At 38.3% G+C, this 15,476-nt stretch overlaps 1 protein-coding gene across 1 annotated transcript in view; it reads right to left on the bottom strand.

Moving 5' to 3' along the window:
* Positions 1-649: 649 nt before the first annotated feature.
* The window catches only part of RAMP3 (receptor activity modifying protein 3), a 55,710-nt gene continuing 40,883 nt past the window's right edge, over positions 650-15,476 (bottom strand). The window contains exon 4 of the mRNA XM_069809309.1: positions 650-2,187. Within this exon, the coding sequence (XP_069665410.1) occupies positions 1,932-2,187 (256 nt within the window). The 3' untranslated portion in view covers positions 650-1,931. The remainder of the gene's footprint in view (positions 2,188-15,476) is intronic.

The raw sequence follows: 15,476 nt of genomic DNA on the forward strand, positions 1-15,476 counted from the left end.
AATATGGCAATTATACTGAAATGAACATGTTTTTGAAAAAGTAAAAATTTTTGCTATGTGGTTTCCAAACTAAAGTTTTGAAACTTGCTTTGAAGCTTGCTGAAATTTAATGTAAAATGAGGATTAAAATGAAACTCCATGCAGAAAAAATTATTTGGTTTTGGCCACACAAAATGCATAACAAAATAATCTTTTGGATAGAATGAATGGGTTGGTTTTTTTAATTCACCACTAGTTTTGGTGAAACAAAACATTTTAAGGCAGAAAATAACAGTCAAATAGAAAACTAAACCAAAATCCTCAGTACAGATGTCATCATTCCTTTACAAAGAGCAATTTTCTGCTATCATCTAGAGAATGAATAAGCATCTTTAGAAAAACACACAGGAAACACCTTAGAAAAAGAATCATTCAAACATTAGGGTAATGAAAAAACAAGCCGGTGCCTTCAACCTTTGTGAAAGGATGTGAAAACAAACCAGTACAGCTACAGGTGTTCTGTATTTATCTACATATAAACAATTCTAGTAAAGGGGACACTTCTAATTTGATTCAAGCCTGGAAACGCTTCTCATACACACAGACCTAAGTCTCAAACACTGGGCCAGAATCTTAGAGAAAATTTAACTAGCAGAGATATGAAACACCATTACTTGGCCATTCAACCTGTATTTTATTTCTGTGCGTAAGGTATGGAAAAACAAAGAGTCAGATATTGCTCAATTATAATAGAGCATTCAACTGAAAGGCATTTTGTGAAATGACAGAAAAGAAAGGTTCACAGCACAAATTTATTGTTTTATTTTGGGCATATGATCTTTATTTAAACTGTTACATAGGAATAGCTTTATAGAATAAGATTTCTGACCAGAATTTTTTCTCTTTCCTCCTAGTCTGTTCCAAGCTTTGATGCTCATACTTTACTTCCCACACTCTTCACGGGATGAAGAATTATTTATGTACAAAATTATACTCTGAAAGGCACCTCAAGCAACATGACACCTTTATATTTATTTGTAGGATATCACTTACACGAACTGAAGTGAGAGCAGGGAGTATACGGTGAACAAAAGTTGTCAAGAATAATAATTATAAAAGAGGAAAAATAAAGAGTCTGGCATATGAAAGTTTCTTCATTACTTCTTAGTATATTTATAATCGACCAATTTCCTCCCACATTTTCCAGCTCTGTAAAATAAGACTTGCATATCTTCCCAGAGTTTGTTTGTAAGCCATACAATTCCAAGTAGCCATGCTTAAAGGCATTTTATAAACTATTTTATAATGTGGCATGATAAGTTTCCCGTGGGGATAGTCACTGGACACTTAAATTTTCCTTTGCCAGGACAATACTTCCAGTTCTTGCTAATGATGTTTTTGATTAGCTTCCAAGGAAAAGCTGCCACTTGGTTACATCCACGTTCAGTTCCTTTGCCAGTGATCTTCTATCCAAGTCACAGGGTTCACAGATGAAAACCTCAAGTGTCCTGCACAAAAACTCAAGAGATATCATCTCCCCTGCAGTCAAGGTTACACCATGTGTCCATACACTTACATACAGTTTTGCAAAACTTAGCTCACCAACCAGCTTTACCCATGGGAAAGTAACTTTACCCTTTTTGCAGCTAAGGGGTCCGTTTGCCTGGGGACTTTCCTGTTTCTGGGAGCTGCCTGTGAATTCCATGATAATGAGGCCTGATGCAAGTAGAGAGCTTTGCACCAGCAACACCAATGGCGAAGCTCAGGAGGAGTGACTTTTGGCAGCAGCAGCAGGCAGCTCTTTGTTCACCGGAGCATTGTCTCTGTCTCAGTATCTCACAGGTTCCATTTCAGTAGATCTGAAAACTTCATGTTGAGTTTCTCTCATCATCCTCCTTTCTCAGTGTTTTTGGAAGAAGGAAATGGAGAAAAAGAAAGCCCAGAGGAACAACTTACACCAGGATATCACTTCTCTTGCTGCACCATACTACCAGTGTTATCATGGCACACGTCAACATGACAGGGATCAAGATCAGAGTTATGAGAATTTCATCTGGTGGATCTTCCCAGTGAACCTTTTCTGAAGTACAGTTTGAAAAGAATTGTTTATGAATTCCAGTGATAAAGCCCTCTGCGAGGGGGTTTGGCCAAAAGCAACTCGCGTTGTTGGCCTCACGTTCTGTGCACTGGGTAAAGTTGTCATAATACCTAGGAGAATAAGAAAATGAAGAGAAGTTTAAATAGAACACATATGCATATTACACTTAAGAGAAAGCTACATAGGGAGCCATATAGAATCTATAGGAGTGGGTCTATCATGTAGATAGTCTGCTGAAGGACCTTTCATGGAAGCTGTGGGTACCAAATACTACATAGTGAGCCAGAAGAACCGACTCATGCATACTCATACAACTGAGAGATTGCATGTGTAATCCTGGGATCCCAGATGGACAGTGGTCAAAAACCTGTCTTTTGGGTGCTGTTACCACAGCCAGGACCTCCTAATGCCACTTAAGCAGAATTAGAACTCACTCACTAGAGACATCTACAGTATCTTTAAAAAAACATACACACAGATGTGCCAAGAACAGAACATTTTGAGCAAAATATGGATAATTCGTGCCTCATCTGTCATCGGACCTGATGTTATGGCAAAAATGAAGATGTGACACTGGGACCGAGCCACAACATCCATTACTGTGTAACAATTTCAGTTCTGTTGTACCCTCAGGCAGTAAGAAGATGATGGGAAAATAAACACACAGAAAATTAGCTTTTGATAACCTTTATTCCCCAACTCCAGCAAATGCCCAGCAGGAAAAAAAAATAAATCATTTCTGATTACATATGTTCACAATGCTCATGAAAGATTGGGAACCCCTTGTAATGCCTAACACTTGATTTCAACACAGCATGTGCTGAAATTTACCTGTCCAGGGATAACTTATATTTATGAGACTTGGCTATCCCTCAGGAAAAAAAAGGAAACAATAAGCCTAAATGAGTAATTGGATGGGTTTTGTGGTATTATCACAAGCCAAAGAAATTCAGGAAGCAAATGGAGTATGGGGGAGGAGGACGGAAATTAAGACAACGAAGAGTGTCTGGTCAGTATATGAATAGGGCAAGAAATAAGGAAACTGAATTATTGTCTGTTGCATTTTAAAATTTTTCTTTCAGTCCCACATGACTCAATAAACTGACTTCAAAGGGAAATTAAAAATAGAAAGGAGAGAGCAAGAAACCACATGACACCTCAAGGGATGGCATCCTGCACTATTATCTGAAGGCCCTAACCTCCCTTTTAGTACGTATAAATATGGTAACTCCTGATGAATGACTCATTCTGACATTAAGTACCACAGGGGACTAATGCTGGCTCAATCATTTGCTGTGAAATACCGGAGGGGAGAAATTCATTATTTGGGTCAAGACTGAAGTCCACTGTCTATTGCGTGTCTGTCAGGGGGAATGTCTGCCTGCCCGTGCTACAAGCACATAGGTTGAGAATACAAGCTGCAGAGCATCTACGTTCTCAGGGCTGCGTTCACAGAAAAAGAAAAAGCCTCACAGAAAGGTTCTTCTGCAACCTCCTCACAGTTCTCATTCTCAGGGTGTTTGAGCTGATGCCACTTTATTCATAAGCAAATACAGTGGACAATCTGACAAGCCCACACCCAGATGCTCTGGCATGCAGATGCATAAATGCACAACGTATGTATATTTTAAGCAAACCAAATAGAAAGGAAGCTTTTGTGACAATGTCAGCAGCTGCAGAAAAACAACAGGAAATAAGCTAAAAATAAAATACAAATATTAGCTCTTTGTTATTTTAATAGTGTCATTCTTCCATGTGACCTGGTAGCATCCATTCTTTATGTCCTTGAACTAAATTAGAAGCTGAAGATGTCTAGCTGAATATGGGAGAGACAGTCCCAGAAGACCTGAAGAATAATACATCTAAAGGCATGCCTACAGGGTTCAACAGACTACAATGCAGACGCGCAGAGATAGCATGCACTTGCCCAGACAGGTCAGTGCTCCGTCTCGCACCGACTCCAGGCAGGGCTCCAGTGAGCGTCAGGCTCTGCTCCAGCCCTGCTCTGGGCCACGCTCCGGTGAGCAAGCTTGTCCCACCAACGGCTGCTTCAGCTCCCCGCTGCCACAGCCACCTCAATTTGCCCATCTGTTCATGCAGAATAACAAAACTAAAAATAAATCCTGGTGACCTGAGCAGACTTCAGATAAAAGTACCCTAAACTGAAAGACTTAATGATATAAAACCTTTCTTTTTACTTTTTAAATTTTATTTTTCCTGGGTGTAAAATCCTATAGAAAGTTCAGTGTTCTTCCAAGAATTCTGTAGATTTTTTTCATAAATGTTAGATGGTGTAAACAAAAACATTTCCCACTGATTTTGCATTTCAAGTACAACATAGCTAGAAAAATTTGGTTAAATGTTGCCAAAAGGCCAGATAAAAATAATTAGGGAGTTATATTGTATTTGAAAGACTGAATCCCTAAGAGCCAAAATAGAATAAAAATGTTATCTTAATAGTTTGAGTTCCTTGCAATTTTCCCTTAATACCCTCTCTCTCTCAAAAAAGCTACTTGCACTATAACGTTTTTTTCACACAATTGTGAGAATGTAGATAAGAAAAAGTCTTAATTATTTGAGAATTACATCTCTGCCAGTAAAGCTCAAGTCACTTAAATATTTATGTAATTTAGTAATTTAGAGTTTATGCACTGCAACAGAAAGTTCACGTTAAAAAAAAATCCTCTGCATGGTACTGTGTAACAGATGTCTCAGAAGGGAATAACTGAATCCTCATTACTACAGCACGGGCGTTCTGTGGTTGATCAATTGCTTTGCAAGTTGTTGGGTTTTTTTAAGAGGGGGGTAGGGGTTAATAGATATTTAATTCCAATTTGATTCTCCTATGCTTAATTCTCTTATGCCTTATGTAATTCTCTTTATTCAAACGGTAAATGCTAGAGTAGGAAACCTTTTCATTCTGTCCAATAAAATGACTATCCCAAAGACTCCCTGGCCTCTAACTGGAGGTAATTCAACACAAATGCATAAAAATTACACACTTTGTGAAAGGAAAGAATGAGAAATTACATTTTCTACTTATTCCCAGAACAAGTAATTGGAGACCAGTACAGTAGCACAAGCTCCTTCACCTCTTGGATTATAAAGAGGTGTGGGAAGATTATTATTCTCTGTGCTGAGTCACATTTTCATCTTTTCCAGGCTAGCTACAAGGACCCTAGTTAGTAAATACTCAGAAAAGGTATATTCACAGGCAGTTAGGTCACAAGCTTTGTGATCGGTGGACTGAAAAATTAATGTATCTGTGAGTTCCAACTCAGTTCTATAGGCCAGTACCAAAACCCAAAAACTAAGCATAGTCTGAGCACCAAAATTCATATAAATATATGCTTTCCCCTGATATCCTCAGGAGAATCATTCTAAGTTTTACTGAGGAACAAACTACTTGGTCATACTGTGTATTATTGAAAATATTCACTTTCAGAGAACATGAAAAATATTTAATTCCGTTTTGGAGTAATCTCTGAGCTGTAACACATTTGTCATGAAAGATGATTTTCAATATTCTAGAACAATACTTCATTTTCAGAGCACAAACACTTTTTCTCCTGTACTTAGTGTTTCCACTAAAACAGATAATAACAATTGTGTAGTTAGTTTTGTAAAAACTGTGGAAAATTTTATTTTGTGAGTTATTTTACCATGAGAAAATGTATTTATATATATTACCTACAACCAAGAACCTGGACAATGGGCAGTTATTATCAGGAATGCTAGTGTACACATTTGCCTTAATGGGACAGTGTTTCATGGAGTGTCCACTCAAACTATTTAAATAGACAGCTAGATGTATTACATCTCACCCACCTCAGGGCACCCAGTTGCCTACCACTCAGGGCACTGCTCAGTCTAAGTGGGGGCTTGAATCTCATCCATAATTTCCCACATCCCCAAGGAGGAATGTGGTAAATTCTTGCTCTTTCTTCCTCAACATCCCCACACAGAAAAACTGCAGAGATGATTGGTTCACAAACAAAAAAAATACAACTCCCTCTAAATTTTCATGAGACCAAGAAAACAAATAGATTGTTTCATTAAGAGTTTCAACAAATGAGCACTTTCCAAAGAAAAATTCTTTCAAAAAATCCCAAACAATTCTCAAAAAGCAGAGTACCATATGTACCATATGTCATGTTACTGAAGACAAATTTTTGAAGGCATTTGTCTGGCTGCAGCCAGTAGACCCACCAGCAGTTCCAGTAAGAGAATTTTGCCACCTCTTCAGCACTCATGGATAGACCACCCCAGAGACACTCTGCACACATGCAGTCATGGATGTTTTGCTATTGCTTAATGAGAGGGGTCAGGAATTAAAAACCAAAATAATCCCTGCACTTTCACTGTTCCATTTTACATAAATCAGCTTCATGATTAGTGATATAATTATGGAAGGGTACAGCAGGGTACGTATATTATGAGTTAATTTTTTTTTTTATTTTGAGTTCATTTTTGTTATTTTGAGTCCACTAAGTATTCAGAAAATACGGGGAAAATTCTCTCTAGCATAAACGAGTCTTGATGTAAATCAGGTAATAGATACTCCAGGGACACTCATTCCTTCTGCTACTCTACAATCCTAGACAGGAATCTAGAGGCACTGTTCCAGGATACTACAAGTTATGTGGTGTATTTTAATAAAGATGTTTTAAAACTCTTTTTTTTCCCCCAGATGGTTCAACCAAGGAATTTCTTTATACATAGTCGTATATTAAATTAGAGTTCAAAGAATGATCATCCTTGTAACCTCCACCCAGTCTGGAATGAGAAACACTGAAATAATAATAAATATAAATATCATACGAAGAGAAAGGCTTTTCTTACAGCATTTCCAGATGAAGTGGAGGCAGGAAGTACCAACCTCAAAAAAAAAGCCTATTCTTGTACAATATGCAGCCGGATTTTATAGAATTTAAGGGTGTAACAGTCTCGATGAACTTCAAATAAGGATCCAAACCTTAAGATGATTATCTCCTGAGGTTTCACCATCACATTAAAAGGAAAGCTTTAGTTTTATAATCAGCTATGATCCTACAAATACGGTGGAATATTTCTGAGCTTTTTCATTCAACATCTCTCAAACAGATTTGTGGCGGTATCTTCACCATTCCTTTAATCACGTATCTTCTGCCAAGAGGAGTATTCTCACAGACACACTTCTACCTCCCTAATTAGATCAGATCTGCTGTTGTGCATCTCCAATATAGATTCAGCCAGAAGAAAATAATGCATTACAAAACATAAGGGAAGAAATGAATGTGTGTGTGGGGAAAAGTCAAAAAAACCCTTGCTGCTTTAATGACGACATTATAAAGTATAGTTTACTCTCATGCCACTGAATAATGGGCATTGTGACAGATTTACTCACTTGGGTTGAAAATAATGAATACATTCTGGTGTCCTTTGAAATAATTACAGATCTCCACCCTTGGCTTCACATCAACAGCTGTCTGGAAAATGAAAAATGGTTGAAGAAACCTAACTGAAAACCCTAAAATGCACAATTATTACTAAATTGTTGTTAATTTCCTAACGATACAGCAAGAAAATGTAAATATAAAGAGCAACTGTAGATGTATGCCGTAGTTTATATACCTAATATCCATCTCCAATAAGCAACAAAAACTACTACATTAAGCAAATATAGAACAAGGAGGGAAATGTAGCATGACACCAGGTACTATGTTATAAAGATAAAAAATTTAGTAGCACTGGAATTTTACCAAGCCAAAAGCTTTTACTAGCAAGTGGGCTTTGCCTTCTACCACTCCTGAGGTTATTTTAATGATTATTTAGTTGTAAACTCAGCCCATTATTGGGAACATGAGTTCAGAGGGGAAGTATTCTCTGAAGCTATCACTATGCCATGACTACAGCAGCCAGTCCCATAGCTCCCTTGAATTAGACAAAAATCAAGAGTAAGCAAAGGCAAATCCTAGTCCCACAAAAACTTAAGCATATGCATCCAACTTCTTATATACACTGCACCTCCTAAGTAGTCATCACCATCAGTGACGATGTGAGGAAAAAGATTAACTTAATATACTGAAGAGTCTGCACTGGGTCTCAGATGCTGTCAGCCACTTCACAAATTCCCACCTCTCCAGCTGAGAAAGAAACATAGATAGAGGGAATGCACTGCAGAGGGCACAGGAAAATGCAGGGTGCAAGAGCAGCACATGGACCTGGCATCCTGCAATCCAAACACTGAAACACTCTGCAAATGTCTGGCTTGCAAAGATTCATTCATGTACTGTATCATCCAGATAAGAGTTTGTTTTGCTCCTTAGAGATGATTACAACATTGCAGTGTTACTCTGCTCTATGCAGTGATCTGGCTCAAGAGCTGTGGCTTTGATACAGTTTGTCTCAACCATCATTTACTATGCTATTGCATGAGCAACAAATTATGTCAGAATGCATTACTTAATCATGAACTCATCAGGGACAAAGACTAAAATGAAGAAGGCCAAACTTCTCCAAAGAAATACTTCTTGAGCTAGCTTTCAGAGTAGCAATGGAGAAATATGTGCTATTTCAGTGGTGAACATGAATTCTCCTGGAAGTTGCCAAGTTGAGGCAAATCCCTTCACCAGTTTGACATAACAAATATTAAGCTGCTATGTTAAACACACACATCAGACACTTTGCATTTCTGGCTAAAAGTTGTACTTTTCTTTATCGTAAGAATAGGGTCATCTGTGACTCACTGCTTTTAAATCATCACTGCTCAGTTTCTAAAGTTGACTTGAATTACAACTTTGATGACAGAGCAGCTGATAGAGACCACAGTTGCAACCGCAGCTCATTTCTGTGTAAGCTCCTGAGACATAGCAAAGTTGCTTGTTAACAAGTTCCTTGGTAAACAGATGTCCCCAGGTTTGCAGCAGCAACCCTGCCATCTCAATTCAGAGTGAGCTTAACATGTAACAGTGCAAACAGGACGGAGGATTTGGTACTAATTTAGGAAATCTAATGCCTGCTCTCTGCCCTGGTCCAACACCAGCAGCTATTGTAGTAACACTGACATTTGATGGAAAACAGAGAGAATGGCAAGGGGTAAAGAAGGGCTATTTGTTATTCACCGAAAGCTGAAAGAAAGCAGAGTAAGTTTTAAACAGGCTTTGGTGTGGAGGAGAAAGAAGATTAATTGAAAATGTACCTTTTTACTATATTGTACCTTTCATTTTAGAAAATATGATATTACAGCTAATGATGATAACAGCAATTCCAATGTATTTTCCCCACTTTTCCTTTCTTTTGTCTTGTGTGAAGGGTTGTTTGGGACATATTTGTTTGTTTAATATTTTGTGCTTAATTTTATTTTATGAGCAGAGCTCAAGTGTGTAGTGTGGGCCTGGAGGGACATAAGCCCTTATGAGATCTACAGCAATTGTTTAGAGACAGATTTTTACAGCTAGTGAAATCCCTAAAGACAGTCACTAAAAGCCCTTGAAATCATGTGTGTTATTTTGCAGTCAGTAGAAAATAGATGACTGCACACACATGAATTCCCTGGGAGGTATATGTAAATCCTTTTTCTTTCCCTGTCTTTTGGTGACTGGGAAAGTCTCTGTAGTTGAATTTCAGCTACAATCATCCCCAAAGTATTTGGAAATTCAGGTCATATGACCAAAAAGCAAGGGCAGTTCACCTTGGCACAGATGACAAGGTTTCTACACTCTGCTGTATTCCTTCTCCTCCAGCACCATGATACACACTCTTCATGAGTTGGTTCCTGAACCATCATGCTGTACAGCACAATGCTGGAGCACCACAAGGAACTGTGGTGGTTTGCCCTGCAGATGCTTATGAAGAAGAGGTGTTGCCAGCCCAATCTGCATGTGCTCATCAGTTAGACATCTCTGTTCCTTTTTTGTCCCTCTGTAAAATGAGGCTAAAGTAGCATTGTCCAACCTCATGAAAATACTGTGTAATAAAATACAATACGGTCTCTAATGACTACCTTAATAGGGACCATATGTGTCATATACAAATAGTTGGCACCCAGTTTAGGTGTCCAAAAACTTCCCGAGTATACAACAATCCCTGTATTATTTGATTGATTGCCTTGTAAGTGTTAAAATAAAGCCTACAATAGCTGTATCTGTTTTTCATTCTCAATCCTGTTTGGTGTGTTGCTCAAACTGTAGGTAGCATGTTAAACAAAGCAATGAAAGCCTTCCCTTTACAATTTCTGCTATAAAAGAGCGAGACAAATGTGGCGTATTTTCTGAATCACTTCACAACATCTGTACTCAAAAACTCATGCATGCAAGTATCCCTGCAGTGACAGTGAGAAACCAGATACCATTGAAAAAGGAATAAACAAATAAAACCAGCATGGATAACTGTATAGTTTTGCTTTCAAAGTCAGAGAGCAGCTATGAAATGCTAGCTAAAATAAAACAACTAATTTCTAAATAAAGGATGGTAACACAAAAAAAGCATGCCAGACTGCTATTTCAGACATTGACTTCTCTACACAAACATTCTAGTAGTTTGCATTTTTTACTAATGGATATAGGCAAAAAAAATATTGCTAATAACACCTATGTGTCATCTAATACATTTCATTCATTAAATTGCAAAGAAAACAAATGTCCTGATTGTTTTCTAGATGAGAAAATAGAACCATAAGACAGAACCACAATTTGCCCGCAGCAGAGTAGTTCATGGCAGAACTGGCAATAGAGCTTGGGTCTTCTGGGCCCAGGACCAGGCTCTAGATACAATCTACACTGCTTATGAGGACTCTGATTCTTATCCTGCAATTGGGCTACTGAAAACAACTCTCTCCTTGTGAAATCTCCACTGTTGGAGCTACACACACACACGCACACGGCATGACTACATATGACTTAATTCTTTAGGAAATCAGGCCAGAAAGTGGACTGTTTTTCCAGAGAAAGTGGAGCTCCAGAAAAGCTGTCTTTGGGGATTACTTGGACAACAGAGCACCAGGTCCGCCAGAACCTGACAGAGGGGAACAGAAGGAAGCCCTGAACTTCCTTCTGCTCTTTCCTGACATACAGTCAGGAAAGGAAAATGCTCTCCATGCTGAACTCAGGGACAGAAAACAAAGCGCAGTTACAGCTGAGCAATTATCTCAGAATATACATAAAATTGCAACAGCCTGAAGGAGATACACAAGTGGCAGACCTGAGCTGGTCATTTGCAAATAAGGAATATATGAACTACCATCTTTAATTTAAAGTATAAAAGACACCCTGTACCTCAGTCCCGAGCACATCCAAGAGGCTCTGCTCCCACAAAGTTCATGCAAGCTTTGATAAAAATTCCAGTTTCATTTATGTTACTGAAGTCTGCAACACAGTTTCCAGGTTAAGGGGAACTCAGTTACAAACCAATGCTGCACAGTTACCCACCTCCTCTCTCCCTTCATTTCCACAAAAAGAAAACCTCAGCACACAGGCCAGATGAGACCCCTGACATGCTTCAACAGAGCCCTGATAACGGGTTATCAGAAGAGAAAGCTTCTGGAGCATTGCACAGCAAGTGAACCACACCACAATACCAGAAATCAGACACAAAATGGAGGTGGGACTCATTACATCTTGCTTCATTCCCTTACAAATACATCAAGTTTGTATTTTTCACCCAAAGATAAAATCCCTGTCTACATTCAACAAATGGCTTGCCAATTTTAAGTTCTGCACAGTTCCTGCAAAGCTCACTAAAAGAAATTTATGTTACATAAACTTGCATATCCTGACAAACTGAAATCATACTTTTGAGACATGCTGCAAGTAAGTCTGTAAAACAGATTTAAGAATTCTCAACACTTTTGTGACTACTTTAAACTTAATTTTCACACCTACTGTTTCTCCCTTCCACAGTTTCTCATTAAAATGATGACCTCATCAAAGATATCTGATGTCTGGGAAAACATACATTTCATAGCAGAAAAGAATAAGTCAGGAAATAAATAATTCCATTTAACAATAGACGAGACATCTGAGTTCAGCTCAGCCACACAAAAAGAAATCTCAGTGTTCCTTATATAGATGGAACCAGGAATGTTCTTAAGAGACAAATAGCATCTATGTGCTCTAAAGAAGCTGATCTTTCAGAATAAACTCAGGGCACTGATTCCAGTCTTAAATACAGAAAAAAACATAGACACCTGATAATATTTTCCTCCCTAGTGAGAGGCAAAATTTTGCTCCCAGCAATGGTTGCACACCAGGCTTGCTGTCACCTATGGAATCTTGTCACCATCAACTCATCTGTGACCACTCATCACTTCTCCAGGTGCTGCAAAAAAGGGAACATGGTCCTTGACAGACAAAAAGCAGGTTTTGTACTTGCTCATGGGTAGCTAGGTTCTTCTGTATTTTCAAAATATGTCAGACTTCTCACAAGATCTGTTTCGTAAGCCTGTTTGTCCTAAGCTTATATGAAGGACTGCAGTAGTGGGTGTTACCAACTGATACTGTTTTCTACTCTCTCCTAGTGCTATTGGCTCCCCCCCCACAATGCAGAGGAAAGCTTTGCTTTTGGAAAGATATACTGTGCTGCTAGCTTTAAAGTAAGTAAAACGATGCATGGGAGCAGCTTAAAAGACAGAAGTCTGCATGAGCAGAGTTTGCAGTTTGCCTGGGTCTCTGCTTAGAGTCAACTCTCTTGAATAACTAAGTCTCAACAGCAAAACAAATGCACACAAAACCACAAAGACACCTTCCCCAACATTTTGGTCCCCAGCAAAACTCCTGCCAATTTGCAAAAAAAAGATGTGCTCCTTTTCATCAAACTCTACAGCAATGAACTAGCCCCTAATCCTTTAAGAATTAATCCTACTATTAAACCAAACATATTAATCATACTATTATTAATCTATTTCAAAATATAAATTAATATCCATACTCATCTAGATTTTAACTGCTTTACTGGCAAACCAATGTGGGAGTGGTTACGGCTAAGCTGCAGCAATGTTCTGCTAAACTTAGGTCTAACAAAATGTAGTGTTCCAGCAGGAACAGTATTCCTTCTCCAGCCAAATCACTGAACACACTGAAAAATCCTAACCCTCAAATTCAGCAACAGGAAAAACAAAATTGCAGTTAAACCACAGACCTAGAATGGAATTCCTCAACAGTAATGTTTCATTGCTATTGAAATCATCACTTCCAGACCCAGATAAATGAGGTGGTGTTCTAGTGGGAACAGCAGTAAAAAAGCCTCCCTGTAAACAGCCCACATAATGTTGTCAAAGAACTCTTACCTTTGATACTATAAAGTGGCAAGGGACTGAACAGTATTAATTTGGCCAAGCAGCAACAAAATCGTTTCTCACTAATCATTCCCTGGAAAGAACTTAGGTGATTCTAACACAGCAACTTTCCCTGTAATTACAATTACACAACATTAGTCCATAACCTTCATTCCTATGATAAATGAATCACAAATAAAAAGATTTCAATCTGTAGATCACTTTATACTTGAGCCACTAAACCAATGCAGTGCAATACAGTTACAAAACGGTAACTTTCAGTTAGCCAGCCTGAATATTAGAAACAGTTTAGCCTTACCTACACGCACCTCAGAACAAGCCCATGTATCTCATTTTTGCAGACAGCTTTGCTCACCTCCATTCTCCCATGGAGTGGACTGATATTGTTCCCATCTACCTGGTTTTAAAGGCAGGCAGTTGAGCTGACGTTACACTGCAGCTAGCGCTGCAGCTTTATGTGGACACATCCACCACAAGACTACTTTTCTTCAGAAACTCAAACCTCAGGTCCCTACTCAACTCCAAAAGCGATAATTCGTATGAATGAGAAGAAAACCTGTTTGCTCTCATTTGAAGAATGGTGATCTCATTTGCAGAATTGTAGCAAACAGCGAACATCACATCTTAGTAAATATATTTTCATGCTTCTGCAAAAGTGACTTGTGTTTTCAGCACTACTTGGAAATGAAGAATAGCAAGTGCTACGGTAAGTGCCCTTGTTGATCAAATCCTATCCCATTTATATTCAAAGCAATATCACTGAAAGTCTAAGGAATGCCATAGCAACGTTTGTACAAGATTACTGAGCTTCACTGTTCCAAGATTTCTATAGCCCCTCCATCTTCTTTCAACAAAAAGAAAGCTGAATATAAATGAATCTAACAACTGAGGGAAAGGGGGCTTGACATGTTCCTTGATATCTTCAAGTAAGCAGAGTCAGAGATAATAAAACTAAAGGACCCTGAACAACGTCCATGAAGGCTAAATTTTGAGTTCATATTGTTACAAAATAGATGTTTTCCTTCCTGGAGTATTCTGACTGCACAAAGCACTGTCTGTGTGTAGAAAACCTCAGTTGTGTCAAGTTTACAAATCAGCTGGTGACACTGCATTGTCAAATACCACCACCCCAAACTCAAATGAACTCTTACACTCGTCACTTATTTCCTGCTCAGCATTGCTCTTTACCTCCCAGTTGAAATGCTGTAACAGGTGGCTGTGGACTTCCCATGCACAAACAGCTATTTGCTTGCAAACAGTCAGTAGAGAACAAAAAATACAACTTAACAGCATGTTGAAAGGAGAAATTGTTCAAAAGCACAAGATAGCTCAGTGGCTCAGAGAATTTAATTGCATTAAACATCCTATGTGAAGACAGTTATCTTGACACAAGAGCATTATACTGAACAATTCAATACTGTTCAGCAATTATTCTTCTTTAAGAAAAACAAACAAAACCCACACTTCCCCCATAAATCAGCCTAATTCATATTAGAGTATTACTTTGAAGCAGAATGGGTCTGAATGCTAGATTTTGTAAAAGCACTAAGTACTTCCAAACCTGAGTAACATAACATAGTTTTTAAGGAGAAGAAATATTTCATAAGGACAGTTCTCTCAAAAAAATAATGTTCTAGCTGTATTTTGCCATCTCTAGAATGGGAAAATTTTATCAGTAAAAAATATCTTCAGTGCATGCAAGCAATAAATTTTCAGTTTAGCGGCAAGGACACTACATAGAATTGTTATTTTATTCAAGGCTATATCACAGGCTGCCATTTTGTTAGACATCTCTGATGAAGGGGAATTACAACAGCCAATACACAGAACAAGTTACAGGGAACAGAATTGCTGCAGAAGCCTGTTCTCTCACTTAACATTTAACAGTCTCCAACCACCAAATACTTTTCATGGGGAGCAGGTATCACATTTCTGCTTGGCAAGACTTAAAAGAAAAGCTCTTCTGCCAGCAAACCAAACCTCTTTCAGAAAGCTGAAAGGACTGCTGCTAGAAAACAGGTTTTTTGCTTACATATCTATATGACCTTCTTTCCGTTTGTATGGGGATAATTAACATCCCCCTAAAAATTAAAATGACAAAACAGGTCCATGTCATTTGTCACCAGT

The sequence above is a fragment of the Haliaeetus albicilla genome, chromosome 21 (assembly GCF_947461875.1).
Source record: "Haliaeetus albicilla chromosome 21, bHalAlb1.1, whole genome shotgun sequence".
Lineage (NCBI taxonomy): Eukaryota > Metazoa > Chordata > Aves > Accipitriformes > Accipitridae > Haliaeetus > Haliaeetus albicilla.